The 26059-nt window shown below is 41.5% G+C and overlaps 3 protein-coding genes across 3 annotated transcripts; 2 read left to right on the plus strand and 1 right to left on the minus strand.

Moving 5' to 3' along the window:
* Positions 1 to 92: 92 nt before the first annotated feature.
* sirt1 (sirtuin 1) lies at positions 93 to 12353 on the minus strand. The gene is made up of 9 exons (XM_017722841.2): positions 11876 to 12353; positions 11229 to 11342; positions 10828 to 11066; positions 9989 to 10141; positions 9746 to 9893; positions 7856 to 7935; positions 5933 to 6116; positions 3032 to 3670; positions 93 to 1971 (listed from the first exon to the last, which is right to left on the minus strand). Exons 1-9 carry the CDS (start codon positions 12336 to 12338, stop codon positions 1685 to 1687), a joined length of 2307 nt encoding a protein of 768 aa, XP_017578330.1. The 5' UTR covers positions 12339 to 12353; the 3' UTR covers positions 93 to 1684.
* Positions 12354 to 15451: 3098 nt separating this feature from the next.
* On the plus strand, positions 15452 to 17635 carry dnajc12 (DnaJ (Hsp40) homolog, subfamily C, member 12). Its single transcript, XM_017722839.2, has 5 exons — positions 15452 to 15761; positions 16068 to 16146; positions 16734 to 16873; positions 17087 to 17231; positions 17440 to 17635. The coding sequence occupies exons 1-5, from the start codon at positions 15684 to 15686 to the stop codon at positions 17520 to 17522; spliced, it is 525 nt and encodes a 174-aa protein (XP_017578328.1). The 5' UTR covers positions 15452 to 15683; the 3' UTR covers positions 17523 to 17635.
* A 140-nt stretch (positions 17636 to 17775) lies between these two features.
* Positions 17776 to 25933, plus strand: LOC108442675 (cytochrome c oxidase subunit 5B, mitochondrial). Its single transcript, XM_017722840.2, has 4 exons — positions 17776 to 18565; positions 24798 to 24868; positions 24969 to 25068; positions 25728 to 25933. The coding sequence occupies exons 1-4, from the start codon at positions 18466 to 18468 to the stop codon at positions 25838 to 25840; spliced, it is 384 nt and encodes a 127-aa protein (XP_017578329.1). The 5' UTR covers positions 17776 to 18465; the 3' UTR covers positions 25841 to 25933.
* Positions 25934 to 26059: the final 126 nt, after the last annotated feature.

The raw sequence follows: 26059 nt of genomic DNA on the forward strand, positions 1-26059 counted from the left end.
TTTTAAATGCTTCAGATGTCGGGTCCCCTCACCACCACTGTGAACCATTCTGACCCAGTAAGTTTCACATGAAGCCACACTGAAATACTTTCTTTACACTTAACAAATTAATTTATTATGCAGACATTCTGAAAAATCAGTATAGTTTGGCTACTGCCACCACAGCCCCATCTCGACAATCTTCTGTATCTAACCTGGAGCATTTCTTTCAAAAAGCCGGTCGGAGTTACTGAAACGATGACGCCTTTTGACCGTTAACAAAAGCACGTCTAAAACGATCTAAGATCTAATGAGCGTTCAGGTCCACTAGAGGCTACTTTCACAGGATTTCTTAGAAGTCTGATAAGAAAAAGCTGTGATTTTCCCTTTTGATGTTCAGCCTACAATTGTTTATCACCAAATTTGTAAAATGTGATATTTAAGATGTAAAGGCTTGGATCATTTTAAAGATTTATGAAGTTTGCAGATGTATGGCGGCTGAAGCGAATCTTTGTTAGAATTGTGAATGAAAGCAAGTCCAGTTGTCATTTAAATTAAAACTGCTGGGTACAGAGCAGAAATTTTCATCCACCACAATATCCACCATATCAAATTTACTTCTTACAAAACACGTAGCTGCCACATTACCAAAACATGCCACAGTTTGATGATCAGGCTGGGAACTTTGTGTACCATTCCAAAAGCAAACCTTAGTTTAAAAAGAAAAAAAAAGACTCAATATTTTATAAATGTGGAAAACGCTCTTTGGTCTAGAAAACAAAACAAAATCCCCTTTTTGTACAATATCATTGTATCAAGGCCAATCTCAGTTAATCATCTCATCACGTTGAAACATTAATTGGAAGTAAACTTCTAATGAACATTTAAGAACAGAAATACACAGAAAGGAGAGATGACAACAAATGAAATTATTTTAAAGAGCCAAGAAAAGCAACAGAAGACTGACATACAGTGCCCTCCAATAGATTCAAGAGATCAGTTCTAGCATTTCACAAATGAGGTAGTTTGTTTGCACTGTCTATTTTTCCTTTCTCCATATTTGAACCTTCTTGTATTTATAGACTTTATTTATAGACAAAAGGCTTGTTTAAGGTTTTCTTTACAGCTCTGGAAACGTTCTACGCTCTGTCCTCACCTCAGCTCAGCTGGCCTAGTTGTTGCCGTTATGCAAATCAGCACTTTTTGTTAATTTCGAATAGCTGATTTTGCTTCGTCCAAATTAGATATAGGAATTTTAGATATAGGAAGTTCTAATAGGATTTTTTTTTAACTTCAGTTTATGTAAACTTTCTAGACAGACATCAAAAGGCAGAAGGGTGTTGATGCCTGGGCTGCAAACCTAATTTGGGTCAGACCCAATTTGAAACCAGAAATATGCTCATCAAAAGGTGTAATTAAACTCAAACACTGCAACTAAACAATAAAGCACATATGGCTGGAAATAACAGGTAACATTCCTTACTCTCTCTCAAATTTGTCTTTAAGTCTTTAATCGACACTGCGTGAATATACAGTAAAAATAGCCATTTTTAAACTTTGCTGTCCCAAACATTTTGGAGAACACTGTAAAAGTACAAGGGGGGGATGGGAGTACAAAAATATACAGTCTAAGACATGAAGAAATGAGCACATTAAATATACACAGTGCTTATAGAGAAATACACGTTCAGAAGACAGCTGTATCTTAAGAGCCTGTAGTTGTGTGTAGATTCAGTGTCATACTGTCTGTGTGAAGGCTGGATGTGCATTTATTTTCACATACTGTCTCTCTAACAATTTCCTCTCCATCTCTTGGATCCTGTGCTGGTGCACATTCCTCCTCTGCATCACTCTCCTCTTCCTCCAAAACATCCCCACTACAGCAGGAACCCTCACTGTCACAAGAGCTGGAAGTCTCATCTTCTGAGCAGGAATACACCTCAGCCCCATGGAAGATGTAGCGATTTGGTGTTTGGAATAAGTACTGGCAGGCTGCAAAACAGAACACACATTATTAAGATTAAGTGACCCTTATTAGTCCCACAATGAGGAACTTCCACCTCCGCATTTAACCCATCCGTGAAGGGAAACGCCACATACACACTAGGGGGCAGTGAGCACGCTTGCCCAGAGCGGTGGGCAGCCCTATCCACAGCGCCTGGGGAGCAGTTGGGGGTTAGGTGTCTTGCTCAAGGACACCTCAGTCATGGACTGTCGCCACTGGGGTTCGAACCAGCAACCTTCTGGTCACAGGGCCAGTTCCCTGACCTCCAGCCCACGACTGCCCCAATATTATAAGCATAAGTTACTCTGACTGGCCTCTAACAGTAGGTCAGTGACAATAATAGTGACGGACACTAACTAGTCAGTAACAGTGACTGGTTGTTAGCTCTGACCGTTATCGCTGGTTAATATACATAAATCCAATTACTGACGTGTTCGTTTATTTTTGTTATTTTATACACTAATCGTTATTAATGTGTCAAATGTTTATTTATACTTCTCTTAGTGAATTACTGTTTTGCTATCGGATGTCAACTAGAGGAGGATGGGTCCCCCCTTCTGAGTCTCGGTTCCTCTCAAGGTTTCTTCCTTTTGCCCTTGGGGAGTTTTTCCTTACTTGGCTTGCTCATTTGGGGCTTGAGCATTTTTATGTATATTAACCCCATGGTTAGACTAATGGGTCGTCAAAGTGCATCTCTGTCTGTCACAGTATGTTACATGCTTACATTTATACAGAAGAAAGCTTGATACCATTGTTCAGACATCAATCAGAAACCCTACTATAGCATATTGAGTAATTTGGTGAGACTAACATTTCATACACCTACCCCTGCAAGACGTTCTGAACAGAAGCATTTGTTAAGCATGTATAGACAAAAAGGGCCGTTTTACATGTTTGTCTACTTTACCAATATACCCATCAGCTGAATATGTAATATTTACACTTCTGAGTAGCTACTATTACAGTGACTAATAAACAGGATCATTTTGGCCCAGTACTTTAATTACTAAAAAAAGTTGTTGATTATAAAGTAAGTACTAATCTCACCTCCGAGGCGTTTACTGATTGGACTTCGGCAAATTTGGCTCAGTCTGCATTGTTTACGGACTTTAACATTATGACTTCTGTGCTTTGCATCCTCTTCAGTTTGTGTCTCCAATCTCTCGCTTATCTCCTCCTTTTGGTAGGGTACACTTAGAGTAGCATCATTAGTTTCTGTTGGTGAATTCTGGCAGGCATCCGAGCTCTCTGGACAAGGGCTTGTTCCTTTGAAACAAATTTTCTCGTTTTCGTGCTCCGAGTAGGGTGTTGCTTCCTTGGCTGCAGGTGACACATTTATTCCCTCATCGTTAAATTCTTTCATCAACTGTGTTTTTAAACAAGAGTCTACGACGGTGTCCTCTGGTGTCTCTGTGACCATCTCAAGTTTTTCTGTGTGTTCATCCTCAAGTGACTGGATTTCGGTCTGTGACTGTTCGAGCAGGAAAGGTGTCAAAGGAGGAGGTTTCTCCGAGATCTCATTAAGTGGTGAAGAGTTGTAGCAAAGCTGTTTGAAGTCCCCACTCAGTCGATGGCATAGTTCATTGACAATAACGTCGCAGTCTCCCAGCAACTCAACATCAAAGTTCAAGTGGGGCAGCGGCTCACGGTTGATTAAAACTTGAGGCACTTCATGGGGAAGAGAACCTTAGAAGAAGCAAATATGCATTAATATTTATTCATACCATAATACACAGCATGGCCTGTACTGTAGTCCAAATCATGAGTAAATAATATATGATGCAATTCAGTGACTGGAGTAGGGCTGCCCGATACGGACACAAAGGTTCCATAAAGCTTCTGTATATCACAGTGACAATGTAGTATTTGTATTTTAGACAGTAAATTGTCATTTTATTTTCAATATAAGTTTACAATGCACATTAAATTTCTTGAAAAGTTCCTTATGATGATGCAAGTTTGTTGTGACAGTAGCCTGCTTCATATACTATTAAACAGTCTATGCATTGTATACCAAAGACTGAAAACAGACATCATTCTTTAAGCATTTTTAAGGACTAGTGGTGTGTTTTAAAACTGGCCATTTTACAGCGCTAAAGCCCAACATAAGGAAGCACTTATTGGGCTTAGATCCACTCTGTCATTGCAGCTCTTGACGATGCGTTTATCATCATCAAACTCATATTGCACTAACAAAAAAAATCTGCAGCTCTAGATTCAACACCAAACTGCACTCATTCTGTTACTGACCATTCAAAAGAAATAGAATGACTGAAGTGTAAACTTCCTGTTTAGCCAAACTGCATTCCATATGACGAAATGGGCTGTGTGCCTGGTTAGGCTGATTCCACAGTAGCGATTCTATATATCTAGCTCAGTCAGTTGGTTTGTAATCCAAGGCCATGTGCGTTAGCCTATGTATCAAATTCAAGGGTATATGAAAGAAAAGGGTTCGCACTCACAGGGACCATGTGCTCTGCACATTTCTGCATTTTCACTATAGCTGCACAAAAACTTGTTGGCGCTACAGCTACAAATATTCATATCTAACTACAGAAAGTAGCGCGCTACTGAGCCACTCCCCCATCCCTGCACTTACGCACTTCCAAGTTCCGCCCTTTGCGTTCCGTCAACATTACGTTATAAATTAAAATTTAGAAAATCTATTTTTGACATTTGTGAATTGATTCAGAATCGTTCACGTCCGCATTGCGATGCATCCAAGAATTTCTCCCGCATCCCTCATAATTATGACCAGTTACAATAATAATAATAATAATAATAATAATAATAATAATTAATACTAGATCATGAGCCAGCGTGAGCCGCTCAGCATTTTTATTGCCTCACGCCTTCATAACTTTTAAAGTTTCTCACACAGATTACATGTAAACACATGTATGTACACCTGATAAATGTGTTTCATATAAACTGTACACATGAACATTAGGGGAAATTTTTATTATTTTATTTTAACTAGCATCTAGCAAGCTTGCATCATGATGGATGTTTCTTAACCATGGCAACACACTAATGCGTGCCTCTCTGTGGCTTATTGTGGCTTACTGACTTTACAGGAAAACCCATGTTCCAGTAACTGTTTTACAGAAGTGACACTGGGATTCGGAAAGCCACTTGCTGATACAGGCGTTCTCTGGGCAGAGCAAGCAAATAAAGTGCCAAACTAGCTCCTTATGTACAGTTCTTTAGGCATAATTTGTTTAATAGTATAATTCAGCCTAATTAAAAAAACCTATAAAATGACTATAATTTAGCAAATGCTACCAGTGTTTACATGAAGTGTTTGCCAAAATCCTACTTGCAATATCCATTAATCTTTACCTTCCTTACTGCAGTTACTCTCAGGTTACTGTAATTTTTGTTTCTGAATTAGGCCTCACGTATCCAAATGCCCAATCCAATACTGTGCAAGGAAACAAAAGCTTAAAAAAGCCAGAATGCCTAATGCCATGGCTAAACTACTGTCAAACAAGGTGCAGCCTGAGACATCTACACCGTCCTGATGAGGTAGAGCAGTTGAGTTTTCTTACATTCCCAATCTAACTGGATCAATAATAAAGTCACATGGCTTCGAGATATTTTTTATATTCGCAATCGAGGTGACAGCCCCTTTACTAGTATAGTGAATATAGAACAAGAGGACTTTGACACTACATTTGAACACTAATGTCCATTTTTTAAACAAAGTCATTTATGAAATAAACGGTTTATTTAGGAATTTAGGCTAAAACTCAAATCCTCTCATTCCCCTCCCCTCCAACCATGTAACTTACTTAATGTGAAGAGTAGTCATAGTGGAACTGTTACCATATATTTTGTAATATTTACCATACAGTTTGTAGGGTACTTTAGTATAAAGGTGAGATTCCCATTAAATGTGAGAAAGCCCAATTAACTGAAAGTGAACCAATACAAGCTGACACATACTTGGGATAAGAGCAACCGGTCGCACTTTCAGAGAGGATCCGATGACAATAAGGAGATCTACTTCATCTTTGTCTTGTTTCATGGCTCTGTGAAACAATTCTGGAAGATTTTCTCCAAAGAAGACAATGTCCGGTTTCATAATAGCAAAAGGGATGTCAGGACACTTTGGGCAATGGGGAACGACCTGCGAAAGGATAAAAAAAGCCGTTACAAAACCTTGTACAGAAAGTTTTTATACCCTTATATATTTTCTATTCTTCTGTGTTTAATAGATGTTGAATATGTTTCTTACTGTATTGTGTTGTTGCTGCTGGATGCCTAAATTTCCTTGGGGATCAATAAAGTATCTATCTATCCATCTATCCGTCTATCTAAAGCCTAACCTGAAGGACAGGTACGAAGGCTAAAAAAAGGTTGCAAATATGTAAATAACACCTCACCAACAAGTTTATACAGTGTACTGAAAAGCATGAGCAGCAAGTTAAGTTAACTAGTGGAATAATCAAATGTGCTGCAGCTTTGTTTCTGAATTGCTTTAAGTTTGTCAAATTGCACAGAAGTTAAGTTTTCAGAAAAACCCACAACATGCAACTATTTGGAAGGATGTTTCAGATTCCTTTATTGATCCCAGGGGGAAATTGCAGTTGTTACAGTTGCAGCCATTTATGTAAAAATAAACACTTTACTAATAATTTAAAACAATATATAGAATTTACAGTATGTATAATTTAAAACAATATATAGAATTTACAGTATGTATAATTTAAAACAATATATAGAATTTACAGTATGTATGTGCACCGGATTTAAGTACTCTACACACACAATTGTTATTGCACATATGAACAGTGGATGGATGTTTCACTGTATAAAGCCAGCCTGAAGCTTGCAAAGCATGAGCGGCCCTTATTTGGAGAAGCAAGTCTGCTGCTGATGCAGAGGTTATTGTGGAGTTCCCTTTGGACTGAACCAAATGAAACTCAAGACCATGTCTTGGTATGAACTTAAGAGATTTTACTCCTAAGAATTGCTGCTGTGCTTTGCCCTTTTGGTCGGATTAGTTTGCCTGTTTATTGTTAGTGTAGGTTGGTTAGGCTCACTGTAATTTTCTTTTCCTTAGTGTTGCAAGTCAGTTTAAGCTTTTTTCATACTCTTTATATTTACGAGCTAGTAGCTTATCCTTCACTTGCACTTGCAGGCTCTTTTCTCTCTGCTGGCTGATTCAAGATATTACTTTTCTGCCTCCAGCTGTCTTTGACCTACTGTCAAATTGGGAAAAAGGTGCGTTTTCTCAGAGCAGATAAACAAAAAAGTGCAAGAGAACCAAGGCAAACGGCAAGGCAGCACCTTCGCGCATCTGACAGAACTGTGTGACTATAATAACTTCAACATTTTCATATCACACTGCCAGCTGCTCATCTGTTAATCTTCTGAAGCAAAATGGTCTTGTTCCCATCATCTAATCTTATTCTATATTTTACCAATCATTCAGATGAGAACGCTTTGATGGAGAGTAGACAAAAATGAACACATCAAATGATGAGCTCAAGCCCTCCAATGCTAACGCACACAAAAAACAACTTTTTAATCTGAGCGATATTCGTGTTTTCATGGAACTCAAAACTAACGATCACATAGTCTCTTGAATGCAATCCATCACGCTCTTCCTGTGGTTCTAAATTCAGGTTCTAGCAATTCAGTTACAAACTATTCATTAGTGAAAACTCATTTTCAAGCTCAGTCACTGACTGGAGAAATTTCTTTATTCTGATTTCATCAGAAACCGTGGAGAAGTCCACTCCAGTAGAACTGCGATACACTTGAGACATTCATGAAGCAAATCTGTTGAATTACACACTGTAGCACATTTAATTACATTCAAATTAAATATAGTTTGTTAATATGTAGAAGTGATGGTTATACCTGTTTGAATATGTCTTCCCTTACGGCCTCACAGTCAACTTTGTGCTTACAGACAAGGCAGGATGCTGTTGCAAAGGAACCTTCAAAAGAAAAAGAAAAAAAACAATACATATAGATTAAGGGCAAATAATCGTGTCCTGTAAAATAAAATAAAATAAAATAAAATAAAATATATATTTTATAAGTAAAAACATCAAGCTAATGATATAATCACAGAAATGAACACTTTTATTGATTGTGTTTCTAATGAGGAGTTGTGCACTTGCATTTATGAATGATTATATAGGTATCTCGTCAGTTCGTCATAAATAACCTTAATTATTTGCTGTTAAATGTGAAGTTTTTCACGCATTCTGCTGCAGAGGAATCTAATCGAGTTTGTTGGGATATAGCTTCCTCAGTAGTGACAGCTGTACCAAACATTTCAGTAGTCCTGTTCTCTGTAAGCAGCATTTTACTGAATACGACAGCTTTGCATTGCCATCATTATGTTCTGCACTTATTTAGCCAGCTCACAGTGTTTGTGTTTGAGTGCCAATCAGTTAAACTGGTACGTTATGCTGCATGACAGCTGTTTGATAGGAAGGACAGTTTGAGAAGCATGTTTTAAAATCTGACTGGATGGCACTGAACCTGGCAGTAAAGCAATGCACAGAGGTGAACCAGTTTTCTGTATATCTGATCAGCTTTTTTCCAATGTATATGCATTACATTCATACAGGGATGTAGTTCTCAAATCTGGTCTTTTCCAGTTTTTGTCATCTGGGTCTTGACTTGTACTCTCTCACTTCAAAAACAACGGGCAGATGATCCAAGCAGATAAGAGGTTAGAAAGGGTTCTCGATATCAGATGGCATTACTGAATTTTTAAATGCTTCAGAATGACGTCAGAAAATCCACAACACGTTTGTAAGTACAAAGTAAGATATTTCATTATAAGCTGAATTTGTGATTTTTCTATAGTTTTGCATAAAGAAAATTCTTCCTTGTTCTTTTTCTCAGTAATTTGAAGTAGAGGTAAAAAATAAAAACAACACTGAGTAAGACTAAGTCTACAACACTAAGTCTGGTCAGTCTCGAGTTCATTTGGACTTATGCCAAATGAAATAATAAGGTTAACAACTAACAGTTGAAGACAAAATGTTTTTTTTTATTATCACAGTAATCTCACAGGAGACAAGCTTTAAAAACTACTAAATAAGGCCCCATCTAAAGGATCACTGTAGCTGCATCATTACAGTTTTCACATACATTGGACCTGGCAATTGTATCGAGTACTTCAAACATATAGATGCATTTTTAAAGTGACGAGCACATTTATCAGCAGCCCTCTACCCCATTCATCAACGCAAAACGACTGTAGGAACACCACTAGGCTACTGATGGATACAGCTGCTAAGCCACAGTAAGTACTGAGGAGACAAAGAGCCAATTGTTTAACTACGCGTGATGCCAAATATCAAACACACAAAATCAACATATCATTTACGGCATTTGGCAGACGCTCTTATCCAGAGCGACTTACAATTTGATCATTTTACACAGGCAGGTGAAGGTGGTGTTAGGAGTCTTGCCCAAGGACTCTTATTGGTATAGTGGAGGGTGTTTGTCCAGGTGGGGATTGAACCCCAGTCTACAGTGTAGAAGGCAGAGGTGTTACCCACTACACTAACCAACCACATATCCTCAACATGCTGGTCGGTTTAACAGATAAATCAGTAAATCTTTAATAAGACAAACTTAATTGGTCATTTGAGAACAGCAATCAAAGTGTGCTGGATATAGTAAACATGAAAGTAACACTGAATGTGTTTGATGAAGTGTCTCCAAATAGACTGTTACTTTGCTTTTTATGGCCAGACTTAGTACTACAATACTAAATTAACATACCATGACACTGAATGACATTCTGGACCCCTGCAACCTGCTCCAGAGTATCAATGTTCTGAGTGTAGTTCCTCAGAAGTTTCTCCTTCTTATCCAGCATTGCAATGAATCTGTGACAAAGCGATGGCTCAAACTGTCCTGGGTAGATTTCCTACAAAAGAAAAAAAATTACAAAAAGGTATGAAATGTAGTGAAAAACAGCCCAAACAAGACGGGGAAATAAAAGTAAGTGAAAAGCACACAAACCTTTGCGAATTTAAAAAATGGCCTTGGATCCCTTCTGAAGTAGTCAATGTCAAACATGGCTTGAGGATCTGGAAGGTCTGGAAAATCTATAGCAAGTCGAGCATAAATCCCGTCTCTGGATCTGAAGTCAGGTATTCCACAAGAAACGGACACCTGGAGGACAGTAAATCAAAACATCCACATGAAAGATTTCCTTCTTGTTCTATTTGTGTCCAGAAATAAAAAACACACAATGACTCCACTGACCGTTCACTTAAGCATTAGTCTAACCCGTACTACACAGTAACTTGTGCCTATTATACCTTTGCACATCGCTGTTTTTCGGGAGAAAACCTTGCATCTCCAAAATTATAACTTTACAAGGGATGGAAGAAAAAACCTATTTTACTTTTAATGCAAGTCAATGGAACCAGACCTCCACCGCCGCCCTACCAGTGACAATTTTCATATCGGTCAAGCCCGGCTTTGTACACATTTAGGGATTTTAAGCATAAACTAAAGTTACAAAACCGCAGACGTTGCTGGAAAGAGGTTCTCAGACATTACTCCTAACATGCGTTCCAGTATGAAGTCACTTAATAGGATCTATCTCAAAAACGGGTCGTTAACAAAAAAGGTCATCAGAGGTTAGAATGACCTGCCACCACACGCTACCTCTACACATGGCTGTGCGACAGCCGCGTCACAAGTTTGAAATGACCGACACTTTGAACAGCAACCCAAGAGATTTAACGTTTCTGCGTGTGACGGCTGTGACGAGTATAAATCTAATTAAAGTATAATTCTGTCTGACAGGTTCTTCTAGACAAACAAGCTGCGGTGAAGACAGAAGCTCATACCCCAGCACCAGTTAACACCAGGATCTTCTTTCCGTCATTAAGCAGTCTCACGACATCCTCCAAGGTGTTAACATCCTTGCGTTTCTTTCTCTTCGGAGGCTCCGAAATATTGATAATAATCTGCCACAGTGTCATGTCATCAAGATCAGGCGGAAGGACAGTTTCTGGAAGCAGGTCTTTTAAAATAGTCCTCGGGTCTGTCCCTCTCATTATGTGTTGCCGAATGAAACGATAAGAACCTAAAAAATAAAAACAGGATAAGACTTGTTAATCTGTCTAGACTCCAAATGACAACACAGCTACTCCTGCAGGTGAGCAGTGCTGATGGCTCGGCAGGTTAATTCAGTACTCTGCGTGGTCACTTCTGGTTGATGTGAGTGAAGCCAGTGGCTTCAACATACCAATCTGAGGCTGGGGAGTCCAGTCGCTGGAACTGGCGTTAGAGGAGCAGTCGTCGTCTTCATTGAAGCTGGGGGAATAAAAGCCGTTTGGCTGCTCACCGTCGGAGACTTCTCCTGTAAATAAACCGGGGTCAGCGGTGTGTTCACGACTCGACTCACTTCGCTTTACTTCTGTTCTGCCTTTTGCGTTCTAACTACTACACCTATGGCCATTTTCAAGTTAAAGAAACCACCGGTTTCACTACACAGGGCCTGCAACAGAACTTTTACCGGATCACAGCGAACTTCTCAGCACCAAAACCTGCGGCCGAGTCGGTCAAAGAGCGCCAAGCCCGAGTTAACGTTACCGTGTTAGCAGCTGGCTCCCATTTGTTGTCAAGCTAAAGTAACTTATAACTTTAAATTTACCACCGAGGCTTAATTATGCTCAATAAACCTGGCTGGGAAATAAAGCTAAATGCTGTTCGTTGGCTGTTTAAGCAGCTGGTGTTATGGTTGGATAGAAAACACAGCTATACGCTGTTAGCTCACTTGCTAATTAGCGAACGCTAGTTTAGCCCACTTTACCACAGAACTGACATTAGCTTCTGTAGCTTAGCCTACAGACGCTAGCTGGACAAAGCCGCCCTGGCGCGCGAGCGGGCTACCTGAGAACCCGGTCGCCGGTGCAAACACGGGAGTCTGGTCGGCGTCAGAAGCACGTCTGCTGGACTCGGAGATCTGCGGCCCGGTGTTGTTTTCTCCTGACTCTAACGCCGCGGCCTCGCCCACCGCCGCCGCCGCCTCCGGCTCTTCATCCGCGGGCCGCGTTAGCGCCGCGGCCGCCCAGCTCTCCCCCGACTGCGCTCCGCCCGCGCTTTGCTCGTCGGGAATAATATCCGATGTAACGTCGCGGGTTCTAACGACGCTAATCCGCCGTTTCTTCAGAACCGGCTCCTCCGTTTCATCACAGCCGGCTTTGGCCCCAGCCAGTTTATTTTCCCCGTCCGCCATCTTCAGCTGTGTGATCAGGCCTCGTTCTCCTAACGCAGCGGGTACAGGCGCCGCACAGCCCCGCAGGCGCAGCACAGAACCCGCAGGCGCAGCTGGCTGGATATTTAAACCGCGCATGTGGCTTCTGCGTCCAGCTGCACGCTGAGCAGCGGCATGGCATATGACGTCAGTAATAACGGAATTTAACCATGGAAAAATGAAAGAACCAAATATGTTATATTTTATTGTATTGTAGTGTACAGTATTGTAGTGCATTGTAGTGTATTGTAGTGTGTTGTATTGTATTGTAGTGTAGTGTAGTGTACAGTATTGTAGTGTATTGTAGTGTACAGTATTGTAGTGTAGTGTACAGTATTGTAGTGTAGTGTACTGTAGTTTAATGTGTTGTACTGTAGTGTATTGTAGTGTAGTGTAGTGTGTTGTATTGTAGTGTAGCAAGCAAGCAAAATTTATTTATATAGTGCTTTTTACAGCAGGTGGTGTCACAAAGCAGCTTTACAAAACAATCAGTATTACAGAGAGAAGAGAAAAGAAAAGAAAATCCGGGTCCGAGCCCACATGAGCGTTGCCAGCGGCGACGGTGGCAAGGAAAAACTCCCGAAAAGAGGAAGAAACCTTGAGAGGAACCAAGACTCAGAAGGGGAACCCATCCTCTGGTCGACGGATAGCAAACATTATTAGTATGAAGTATTATAGTAAAGTGGGAAAAGAGAAGATCTGAGGGTGAGGACTGCACAGCGCTGTACAGCAAGAAGCTCAGTGGTGGTCAAACCGGTCCAGAAGGCTGGTGAGCAGCGGCACCAATCAAGGCAGTAGAGGCAACAGCATCAGGCGCACAGGATGGGCAGCTGATCAGCTCGGCAGAGAAAGGAGAAGAAAAAACAGAGTCAGTTCTGTAAAGAGTGGCTGACCACAGAGTCAGTTCTGTAAAGAGTGGCTGACCACAGATTACAGTAAAACAGAGCAGCAGAGACTCCAGCAGGTCTAGACCTGACAGGGAGACTAATCACCAAATGCTTGACTGTACAAATAAGTTTTTAGCCTAGACTTAAAGACTGAGGCTGAGTCTGAGTCCCGAACATTAACAGGAAGATTATTCCAGAGCTGGGGGGCTTTGTATGAGAAGCTCTCCCCCCTGATGGAGCTTTATTAGTTCTAGGTACCAGTAGTGAGCAGCACCTTGTGATCTAAGTAGGCGTGATGGTTCATAGTAGGAGAGGAGCTCACTCAGGTACTGAGGGGCGAGCCCGTTTAGAGCTTTATAAGTCAGTAATAGAATTTTATAATCAATGCGAAATTTAACTGGTAACCAGTGCAGGGCTGATAAAACTGGACTAATATGGTCAAACTTCCTAGTTCTTGTGAGGACTCTGGCTGCAGCGTTCTGGACTAGCTGAAGCTTGTTAAGGCTTTTGCTGTGACGTCCAGACAGCAGGGCATTACAATAATCTAGCCTTGAAGTGATAAAAGCATGAACTAGCTTTTCTGCATCCTGTAGAGATAATGAATTTCTTAATTTAGCGATATTGCGGAGATGCAGGAAGGCTGTTCTAGTGATATTAGATATATGTGTGTCGAAGGACAGATCAGCGTCTATCATGACACCAAGATTTTTAACAGATAGGCTTGATGAAACTGAGAGATTGTTAAGTTTTAGTGTTGAGTTAGACAGTCTGTGTCTGTGTCTGGCTAATTTTGGACCAAGAAGCAGGACCTCTGTTTTATCTGAGTTAAGTAACAGAAAATTATTTGACATCCAATCTTTTATGTCTTTCACACAGTCCTCAATCTTGGCAAGTTTAATTTTATCATCTGGTTTACTTGATATGTATAACTGAGTGTCATCTGCATAACAGTGGAAATTTATGCCGTGTTTACTGATAATGGTGCCTAGTGGTAGCATATATATTGTAAATAATATAGGTCCTAAAACAGAACCTTGTGGAACACCATAAATTACTTTTGCAAGGACAGATGATTCACCCTTTACATTAACAAACTGATATCGATCGGTGAGGTAGGACCTGAACCAGGAAAGAGCTGTTCCTGTTACCCCTACAAGGTTTTCTAGTCTATCTAGTAGGATAGCGTGGTCTATTGTGTCAAATGCTGCACTAAGGTCAAGGAGGACTAACAACGACACATTTCCTTGGGCCGTGAATAATAGAAGATCATTTATAATTTTTACTAATGCTGTTTCTGTACTATGATGTGGCCTAAAGCCAGACTGAAATTTTTCGTGTAGATGATTCCTATGCAAATAAGGGCTTAATTGTTTTGCTACCACTTTTTCCAGGATCTTAGATATGAAGGGGAGATTTGAGATGGGTCTATAATTTGATAGTTCACAGGGATCAAGGTTAGCTTTCTTAATCAGCGGTCTAATTACTGCAAGTTTAAAAGTTTTTGGGATGTATCCGAGGCTAAGAGAGGAGTTTATTATTGACAAAATAGGCTTAGTTATTTCTGGGAAGATTTCCTTGAGTAGACCTGTAGGGATCGGGTCCAGAATACAGGTCGATGGTTTTGCAGAAGAGACTATTTTGACTAGTTCATTTTCTTGGAGTAATGTAAACGATTCCAGCCTCTGGAGTGACTCTAATATTCTAAGGCTCTCCTTCCAGGCGGACTGGAACACTTCTAATTTAGTCAGACGCCATTTTCGCTCTAGTTGCCTGGCCGTCTGTTTTAAAGTTAGTGTAGTGTATTGTAGTGTAGTGTAATGTAGTTTAGTGTGTTGTAGTGTGTTGTGTGTTGTATTGTAGTGTATTGTAGTGTAATGTATTGTAGTGTATTGTAGTGTAGTGTAATGTATTGTAGTGTACTGTAGTGTAGTGTATTGTACTGTAGTGTAGTGTATTGTAGTGTAATGTAGTTTAGTGTATTGTAGAGTAGTGTAGTGTGCTGTAGTGTATTGTAGTGTGTTGTAGTGTGTTGTAGTGTATTGTAGTGTAGTGTGCTGTAGTGTGCTATAGTGTGTTGTAGTGTATTGTAGTGTGTTGTAGTGTGCTGTAGTGTATTGTAGTGTATTGTAGTGTGTTGTAGTGTATTGTATTGTAGTGTAGTGTGTTGTAGTGTAGTGTAATGTAGTTTAGTGTGCTGTAGTGTATTGTAGTGTGCTGTAGTGTGTTGTAGTGTTTTGTAGTGTGCTGTAGTGTATTGCACTGTTCTGAGTTCAGCTCTGCTCCTTTTCTCTCTGTATCAGTGACTGTGTTTCTATCAGTATCTGACCCCTGGACCGTCCCTCTCTCTAACCGACTGGTAACTAGCAGAGAGACGTTCTCTAGACAGACGAAGCTGAGACGCAGGCGGTACCGGACTGTGTCGTGTAGACGCGCACACGCGCCGCTGTTCGCTGTTGCGCGCTGCAGAGCGCGGTCAGGGTGCGCGGTCATACGAAGCGTTACGGTGTTGTCCGCCAGTGGCTGTTCAGACACGAGCTGAAACGAACGGTGGTCACTCATGGAGACCATACTGAGCTGCAAACCAGAGGATCTGGAAGATTACTACGCGCTGCTTGGGTGCGACGAGCTGTCAACGGTAAGTGTCCCGGTACTCGTTACACCGCCGAAGGCGAGCCTAGGCGGGGAGAGGGCGCCGCACGGACGGTCACTGCCTCAGCTGATGACTCGCTGGGGCGTTCTGGAGGCTGTAGTCGCGCGCAGCCCTATGGAAACGAAGGTAGCTGCATGTTGACTCTTAAGAACATTAATTTCCCCCAAAACAGCTGATTATAAACAAGATAACAGAAGCAGAAACGGCGGTTTAAGTCCCCGGCCGTGGCTGTGATGGCGGGATCTCTGCTGTGTGGCGAGTAATCGGTTTTGTTGTGCTGTTTTGCTTCAGACTGAGCAAATTGTCAGCGAGTTTAAAGTAAGAGCCCTGGCCTGCCACCCCGATAAAAACCCAGGAAACCCACATGCAGGTAAGCCTAAATAAAAGTGGACTGCTTTACTGTGTGTATGCGTGAATCACTCACTGGCCACTTTATTAAGTACAGCATTACATATTCCGCTGGATGAGCTGTTGGCCTTTCTGGGTCAGGACCGCCACTGAGCTCCCTGGGCAGGTATTATATGGGTGGTGGATCATTTCTCAGCTCTGCTTCTAAATTAATAAGATTTTCATGACGAATTATGCTGTCAGTTTCACAACTGGAGTGAAATGTAGAATCCATATGGTATTTACATCCATTGAAGGTTTCCTACATGGATCTAAAGGTATTCTGCCAGAAAGTGGTTTCTTTTGGAAACCTTTAAGCCCATTAGCATTAGGGAGCAAAACCATCAGGTTTAAATCCTAATGGTTTCTAAAGATCCCTTTCCAGCAGGGCTATTTTACCCTCTGAAAAGTAGATTAGTTCAACCCGAGCGCCGTCTGAATGTGTGCTTCACACTGGAAAAGCCACAGAAGCTTCACTAGCAGCCTCATACTGTTTATAAGTGTCTTGCCGTTTCCTGTAAACAGATAATAAACAAGCCTGTAACTGTTTGATCCCATTTTTCTTTACAGTGGAGGAGTTTCAAAAGTTACAAGAGGCCAAAGATGTTCTTACAGATGAGACCAAAAGAAAAAGTTATGATTTCTGGTTGAGGAGCAGGATCACTGTGCCGTTCAGCGAGTGGCAGGCCCTGCGGGACTCTGTTAAATCTGTGAGTGCCACTGATGACATTCACTATATTTCCACTGTGATCACGTGATTAAATGAAAATAATGCGATCAGCCTCGTAAGTGATTGTTACAATGCGAGTAGATTTCCATTAAATACTAGATTTGAAGCACATGCACTCAAACATCTGATGAAGTTCGTGCTAAACGCGTGTGCTGGTCGAGCTCATTCGTCCTGTCCCCCCTCGATTTTTTAGTCAATGCACTGGGCTGTTCGGACCAAGAAGGAACCAATGCTGGATGCAGCAAAACAATCTGCAGTCAGCACTGAACACCAGGCCAGTCAGTCAGACAGTCGAGGCTCACTGGAGGGAAAACCACCGGATGAACGACTTTGTTCAGGTAATAAAAACATGAGCTCCCTTTTCTTCAGAAGGCTTAGTACATGCAGTGAGAGTGAATTACAGACAGTCATGAAATTAAATTCATAGTTAAAAGGTGAAATAATCAGAAATTTAAATGCACCGTTTTGTTTTTACTGCGCAAAATGATGCAATTTGGTCTTAAGTGTCTTCCCAATAGGCCTAACTCTGGTGTTTCTCTCCGTCAGGTGATCACTGGCATCACAGATTTCGCTGGACAGGTGAAGCTCCTTCAAGCCTTTTGCAGAAGTTCAGAAATTATGAAATATGAATGCTTTATACCTTTTTGTGCTCCATGCTTTCCATGCTTCAGTTTGTGGCTATGGTACATATCTTACAGAATGAAGTATTTGTGTATTAAAACTGCCTTCGGTAAGTCTTAAATATGTGGCAACTGTTTAACATTATCCCACAGTGGGAACAGCGCGCTGTATTCCCATAGTCCATGGTACGACACGGATGGACAGTGGATGTGTTGGTGTTAATGTAGGTTCAGAATGTATATATATATATGGCTGTATGTGAAATAAGCTCAGGCCTGTGCACACATCAGTTAAACGCCACGTCTCCCTGCACGTTGCAGACGCCCTTACTGAGCGTGTCGGTCAGATGATGTTTCAGAGGGCAGCGCAGCGGAGTAGCGTCCTGCTCCAGCACGGGTTTATAGGTTTATGTGATGGAGCTTTTAGAGGCTTTTGACTGAAAATGGGTGAAATTCCCCTTTAAAGTTTCCCAGCTTTCCAAAGGCAAATGCCGAATCTGCACAGAGGGGGCGCCCAAGAGCGATGAAGCTCGTGGAGGCCCAGCCGACCCCTCGGCTCCGTCCCCGGGGCGACACTGCGTCTCACCTCGCTGAAACATTTCGAGAAGAATGGCTGTAAATGATGCACACTGCCCAGTCGGGGGGTCTCGGGGGGTCTCGGGCCGCTTTATCTGGGCACGTGTCTGAGTAGCATAGTTCACTGTAAGGTCGTGTCACCTTGTATGAGCTGCTTTAACACAGTAGAGTGTCCAGCTGCGTCCGGCTCGTGCTGAGCGAGCCTCTCCTCGCGCCTCGCGGAACTAAACACTAACTCCTCTGAACTTCCTGGCGTCCCTGTAAACTCATTGGTCAAAACAACGCCTTCTTCTTCGGGAGTGGACGGGTGTCCGTGTCAGTCACCTCCCCGACATCGGGCAGTCATTTCAGTTGAAGCACGGTCACGAGCGTCAAGATGGCAAGCAGACTGCTGCTCCGCGCGTGCGGAATCTCTGTAATGGCAAGAAACCGCGTGTTGGCGAGGACAGGTCGTCGCGCGATGGCCAGCGGAGGAGGTGAGATCGATAAACGAATCGATTGACTTTTATTTTCAGTGCGCGTGTAAAAGGCATTTACTAAAGAAGTGTTTATGGTGGTGCAGCCTGTCCCAGTACTGACTGTCCAAGTACTGACTGTTCCAGTACTGACTGCCCCAGTACCAACTATCCCAGTACTGACTGCCCCAGTACCAACTATCCCAGTACTGACTGCCCCAGTAAGACTATCCCAGTACTGACTGCCCCAGTACTGACTGCCCCAGTACGACTATCCCAGTACTGACTGCCCCAGTATGACTATCCCAGTACTGACTGCCCCAGTACAGACTGCCCAGAACCGACTGCCCCAGTACTGACTACCCCAGTACTGACTGCCCCAGCACAGACTGCCCCAGTACTGACTGCCCCAGTACCGACAGAGTAAGCGGGTCTTTGTTAAGGACAGAGAGAAACTTCAAAGTCGCTTCATTAATGTTATGTGACTGTGGCTTTTAGGCAAAGTTGCATTTGAAGGTGAGGTTTTCGTGTCTTTACAACATGTAGCGGTGGCCGTTTGATCAAGGTCACTGGGATTCAGCGCTCGTGGAAAGGCCAGTCGACTGACCTGCCTTCTTTGGCAGAGGAAGCGAGATCGTGTGCCAGTTAATACGTGTTATGGCGCAGCTGTCAGAAGAGCCTGGGGGCTAAGACTCTTAGAGGCTAATGTACCGACCTGCCTTACTAACTTTGACATGTAACTGAATAAAAGTAAAGTCAACACACTAAAACTTCAGTGAGACGAACGGTGGGGTCTCTTCTTTAATGTAGGTTAGTGTCTTGTTGCATGTCCTTTCTGTCGTTGGATTACAGATCAAGTCCGAAAGCCTGGAGGGTGTGAACTGACGCTCTGCCAGACTTTTGGATTGTGAACAGTGGTGAAGATGTACACTATCATTTAAAAGTTTTAAATCATTTGGCATATTAATAACTGCTATTATTTCATTCAGTTATAGCCTGTACATTACGGACTGAAATACTATAAGCTTCTGAGGTTTATAGGACACGAAGGTATTTTGATGTGCTTTATTCAACATTTCACCAAAACGTTATTAAATGCTAAAAAATATATTTGTTTGTTTGTTTGTTTGTTTGTTTGTTGATTGTATGTTATCTGTCCGAGAGCTGGCAGAGTAGTAGCATAATGATGGAATGATTTTTATTTATATTATCGGCAACATTAAAATAAATAAATAAATACAGTGATCTCAAACTTTTGAGTTGTGATGCTGCACTTTTTCATTCTGGTGTCTGTTCTGTCCTTGGATTATTCACCCACTTTAAGGTGTCAGTGGGGAAGGGGTGCGCCAAATAAAGGCCCTGTTAAGTTTATTCTTTAGATCAGGGGCGTTCAGTCCTGATCCTGGAGATTCACCCCAGGAGAATTTAAATCCAACATGTAATATTAATATTCGGAGCCCCTGCATGGCTTCTGTCCCTGGTTCAGAGCTGTTCGATTACAGCTGGAGCTAAACTCTGTGGTGGTAGATTGGCAGGACAGGACTGGGCACCTGTGCTTTAGATTTATATGTATTTACAAATGCATTAGTCGTCATTGTATATAAACATATATAAAGCATTGAGTTAGAACGTCACGTAGACGTCTGAAGTATGCAACGATAGTGTATCAGCATCGTGCCCATATTAGCAGCTCTGGATCTAAGCGTTTCTCTGTGTAACAGAACTGAGTGGTGTTTTGGAGGATTACTGCTGTCGCATCCAGCTGTTACGTTTTGCCATGCAGACCTTTTTCCTGGGATCATCGCTGGATTCTCTTTATCAAAAGGCAGTTAAGGAGCTCAAACTTGGCGTCATAAGACCAGAAACCTCACCAAAACATCCCAAACAAACCTGTAAGCTTACATGTGATAGTTTAGAGGCTGTGGCAGCTTGACTGTAGTCTAAGTAGCCGGTGTTGATGCGGAGTAGCGTTGAAGATTAAAGGTTGACTTTCATTTGTGCAGCTAAATTACAGGGTGCTAAAGACCCTGTAAGTGAGAGAATCCGGTTACACTGGTCAAAGGTATCAGCCTTGGGGCATTTTGGTTTACAAGATGTGACAGTGGTGATTTTAAAAATGCCATTCATTTCTATTATAGAGAAAATCAGCTTAGACCTGAAGTTGTAATATGGGCATGACGCAGACTACAGAACGCCTTCAGACGTCTCTTCAGTCGAAACAGTCCTGACATGATTTATACAGATTATAAGTCTCTGGTAGAAGCAGTACTTTCAGATTTGAGCACAAGAGTGGCACAAAAAAATTGTGGAATTAATATTTGGCCCAGCTGTAAATGCTAAGAATTAGGAAAAAAAAGTGGAGGTGAGCTAGAACTGGACACTTTGTAATAATGACCTAAGAAGGCCAGGAAATGTTAGTGCTGATTACCATATTGGTTTTATATTAAAAAATGAAATAAATAATCTTCAGTGACTGTTAGTTTTCAATTTGTTGGCTTTTATGTAATTTTTCAGTGAAGTAAACAAATGCCACACTCACTTCATTAATGCTAGTTGCCAGGACATAGATGTACTATAGTCTTGAAGTTACAGTGCTAATGGTGAATACTGGGGATTTCTGGGATTTCTTTTAAATCTAGGCTTAGGCATAATCCGGATCTGGGAAATCAAATCAAATCAAATGTATTTGTCACGCTTTTTACAACGGATGTTGTCACAAAGCAGCTTCACAGAATTCCAGAAAAGACAAAGTTGAGTGTAAAACACAAGAATGTGAACCCCCCGGTGGGCAAGCCAGGGGCAACAGTGGCAAGGAGAACCTCCCTCAAAGCTGAGGAAGAAACCTTGGGAGGAACCAGGCTCACCAGGGGGGACCCGTGCTCCTCTGGTCAAACTACCTACAGAGTTACTATACTACTAATATTAATAGCAGTAGTATTAGTAGTAGGAATAGCTGGGAGTCTATGAGAATATCAGTGTAGGGTGGGCAGCTAGTCCAGGGCAGGTGGTGGTAGCTGGGCGTGGGCAGCTGGTCTGAAGTGGGCAGCAGGAGAGCTCGACAGTCAGTTGTCCTTCAGTGTCCGGCCGGACATGTGGGTGGTTGTATACTCAGAGAAAAGACGGGGAGAGGGAATTAGTTTTATTCTGTCTGTTTATACGTAAAACGGGATGTGAACATTTCCAGAGATCACATCAGTACGTGGATAACTGCTACATTTCTTCCAAATTCAAGGTTTTAACAGGGACTTGGACTTGGTCCCCAGGTTTGTTGTAAGAAGAAGCTCTAGTTCTTTGGGAAAGATTTCTGCCTGATATTAAATTACAGATGCCAGTTACAGATGTTAGGTGTTTAGGTCTGGATCAGAAATGGCCATTCCACTCACCTCTATGTCATTTGATGATTAAGTGGTCACTCCAGACAGCAGACTCCAGATAGTCCATTGCCATGGAGCTTTGCATTTTTGTAGCTGTCACATAGCGAGATGCATGGTGATGTTGAACGTATGGTCAGCTGCTACAGAGCAGGCTGGTGTACTGCCTGTGCTTTTATATATGTGTGCTCACTGAAATATCTCTGACATCAGTTGACGTGCCTTACAGTAGTTCATGGTTTTCACCTAGAAAAGACATCCAGAAAGGGCATCTGGACAATTTTGGACATTTAATATGAAATAAGAAAGGGCGCTGACCTTTCTAAATTACACAAAACTACTCACTCAAAATAGTCACAGCCAATAATAAGACATTAAAAGAAATAATGAACACATCAGCATGTAGTGCATTCTTAGTGTGGAGGGCTGATTACAGGTAGAGAGGTCAGGACGTTGGTTCCATCTCAGGGCACCACAAATCTAAAAATAAATAAATAAATGCATACACATATGGGAATGACAGAAAGTGTAGTACACATCGTTTTTAGGAAGTATTTTGTAGTAAACTATTGTGAATATGTAAAATTGTCCAGTATTGATTGTGGAGGGCACTGTAAATGTCTTGGAGCCTGACAAACACAAAATGTGTAGTATAGAGGTTCTCAAGAAATAGGGATAGGATTCAGTGTGCCCCATTGTCCCTTAACGTCAAACTTAAAATTGTTTTTCTTCAAGAAACTGCAAAAAAACCTTCTTTTAAACCCGTAGTTTACATAAGAGAATAATTAAGAGCTTCTTAAGAGAATATTTGAAAACTTGAGTTGATTGAGTTTAAGAACATTCTTATCAGCTCCTTACGGTTATGAATGCAGCCTCAGGACCGGAAAAATGCTAAAATACATGATTAACTATAACAACAGTTTGTGTGCAGAATATGTCCACACTTCAATAGTATAATATACCATCTTATGTCAGTTTGTTCTTGCAGAACACTCTACAAGGCATTTCCACAGTTTAATTTGGTAGAACTAAACGACAGACTGCTTTGAACTGGACATTATGAAACACTGTCAGTAAAAGCTGTAAAATATATAAAGTCTAGCAAATTTCCTCACAGGACAGCAAAATAAAGAAAGGGGTTCTTTTATAACAAAAGATTGAACACACTTTAATGTAATCAGTCATGTTTTGAATGATTTATTCTTTAAAAACAATGAAATAAAGAACAGATATTAAAAAGGTTGTGTTGTTTAAGAATTCCCAGTAAGCCAGGTCAGTGTTTTATTTAAATTTAAATGTAAGGCTTATGTCAATAAATGAACAATATGAGTGACTCTTTCAAATACTAATTACAAATTTTAAAAATGTAAGTGAAAGCATTGTTCTATAGTTCTGACCATGTTCTTCATGTATTGCTTGAAGAACTTCAAATAAGATGTACAATACTTTAGAATCATTAATATAAACCTGCAGCATTTTCCATATTTTCCAGGTCTATTTCCATAGTTTCCAAATGCAAATTAGAAGGTTTTGCTATAGGCCCAATAGGTCATCTGTAGGTTATTGTAATTGTGGAATTATTGCATCTTTCTAGTTAAGGTGGCTAATGGCTATCACCTGACCCATCATGTATGATTATTGCTAAATATTAATGTGAAGGATATGTTACGGTAGGAATGTGTTGATTAAACTAATGATTATTTAGTATGCAAAGACATTTAGACCTCAAAACATTTGAAATATTATTATATAAGAGTGAAAGACCCCCCCCCCCAAATATGAATGACAAAATTCATATCTTGGGGCTCTCATGTTATTTCTGCCTTCACATAAGATGTCTAGCTTTTTTTTATCATGTTTACCATTAGATTGCTCCCCCTGGATAATCCCTAATTCATAATGTAACCATACAGAATTCACAGAGAAGGTTGAAGCTTGAGTCTCAGAACGCAGAGAAATTAGTTGTTAGCAGTCGCGCCACAAGCCATCAGATATGTTTGAGTTAACGAGCTGGCGGTGTCTTCCGTTCTACAGTTAGGCTACTTAGTTTACCTTGTTTCTGTACGTGCTTGTCAGTAAAGGCACATGAAAGATGTGGCTGTAGACTGAATGGGCTGTGCTTCCCATGCATCTGCCATGTGCAAGGCAATGAAGACATGGTGGAAAAACTCAAATTTAAAAACAATATTTGTATTAAAATCGTAATAATAATGTTTTACCAAATTTAACTATCAAAAGCAATCACAACAAACAGTTAATAAGTGAGTCACAAGGACACACTCAGTGGGAATTATTAGGGATAAAATTCCCTGCCTGGAACAATGGAAGGGACATGACCTCCCCCCCAAATATATGCCTACGCCTTGTACCCTAGTTTCTATTTTAGTTATCAATGTTTTTAAAAAGTGATTCCTGAACATTTGTAGAAATGGCTATATAACGGGGGCGGCACGGTGGCGTGGTGGGCAGCGCTGTCACCTCCCAGCGAGGAGGGCCTGGGTTCGATTCCCCGGCCGGGTGACCGGGGTCCTCTCTGTGTGGAGTTTGCATGTTCTCCCCGTGTCTGCGTGGGTTTCCTCTGGGTTCTCCGGTTTCCTCCCACAGTCCAAAGACATGCAGTCAGGCCAATTGGTCATGCTAGATTACCTCTGGGTGTGAGTGACTGTCTGTGTCTGTCTGTCTGACCTGCGATGGACTGGCGACCTGTCCAGGGTGTATCCTGCCTTCCGCCCGAGGACTGCTGGGATAGGCTCCAGCACCCCCCGCGACCCTGACGGAGAAGCGGCTTAGAAAATGGATGGATGGGCTATATAACGTCACTTTAAATAGAAAATGCTATACAATGTTTTTCTCGTGTTAAATTATTTCTCTTTCCCTCTCAGGCATTCCGACAGATGAGGAACAGGCAGCAGGATTAGAAAGGCGGGTGTTGCAGGCTCTGAAAAAGGGCAAGGTAAGAAAATGAAAGCTATGTGGTTTATATCATGGGATAAACACGTCAAGCAAAAGTACGGACAGTTAGTCATGTTTTCACTCTTTGATTTATTTAATAGGATCCATATAGCATATTCAAGCCAAAAGAGTATGCTGGAACTAAGGAAGACCCCCACATTGTGCCTGGCATCAGCGACAAGCGTCTGGTTGGCTGCCTCTGTAAGCTATGTCATCATGCTAGAAACATATAGGTCTTCTTCTATTACGTGTTCATACAATTAGAAAAGTATCAGAGCTAGATTGGAAACATGGACACAATTTAAACAACAGTCAAATACTTCAGGGTCAAGCACTATCGATCGATTAATGTCAGATAATATCCATCGTTCCTTTTATAATGAACTTTTAGAAGTAAAGAGTAGCTCCTTTCATTTTACTATACTACTCAGATGTCTAATTACACGGCGAAATGTAGGGAAAGTGTGGAGCTCAGCCAATCTTGGCTTGGCCGTGCAGCTATGTGTTTTATTTTGTGGTTTGTGAATGTCTGAACTCAGGAGCAGTGTTGAGTTGCTCCTGTTCGTCTTAGCGCCGTTGGCCTCCTGGTTTCTCGTTCAGTCCTGCTTTGGTTATAAACACAACGTACTAGTTCCTCTGGTCTTTTGGTTTTTCTGGCCTTTACACTCCCGCGAGTTTCTGAAAAAAACAAAAAGCAAAGGACCTTTGGAACCTTTGGCTTGTGTGCATCTTAAAGTGTATGGTTGCCTGATGCTCCACTCAGCTGGTAGGCACACCCACTGATAAATCTGTGAACAATAGATTAGCCTGAGTGCTTCGAACGAGCGTTTATTGTTTTTGTTTTTTTCTCTCTCTCTAAGGTGAGGAGGATAACACTGCCATTGTCTGGTTCTGGCTCCATGAGGGAAATCCACAGCGTTGTCCTTCCTGTGGCTCATACTACAAACTGATCCACCATGAACTGCCTCACTGAGCCGGTTTTTACTCCGCAGTTCTGTGAAGCATCCGTCCAGCTGTGAGACGTGAATTTTGCCATTAAAGAATTAAAGTCTTTCTTATGCTCACAGTACGTGTCGGAGTGCTCTCTGTCTGTCTGATGTTGCTTGACGTGCTCTACATGCTTTACGCTTTACACACAATCTCATTTCCAAGTCGCAATAGATGAAATCTTACTTTGAGTGTTTTTTTGAAA

This window comes from Pygocentrus nattereri, chromosome 5, assembly GCF_015220715.1.
Source record: "Pygocentrus nattereri isolate fPygNat1 chromosome 5, fPygNat1.pri, whole genome shotgun sequence".
Classification (NCBI taxonomy): Eukaryota; Metazoa; Chordata; class Actinopteri; order Characiformes; family Serrasalmidae; genus Pygocentrus; species Pygocentrus nattereri.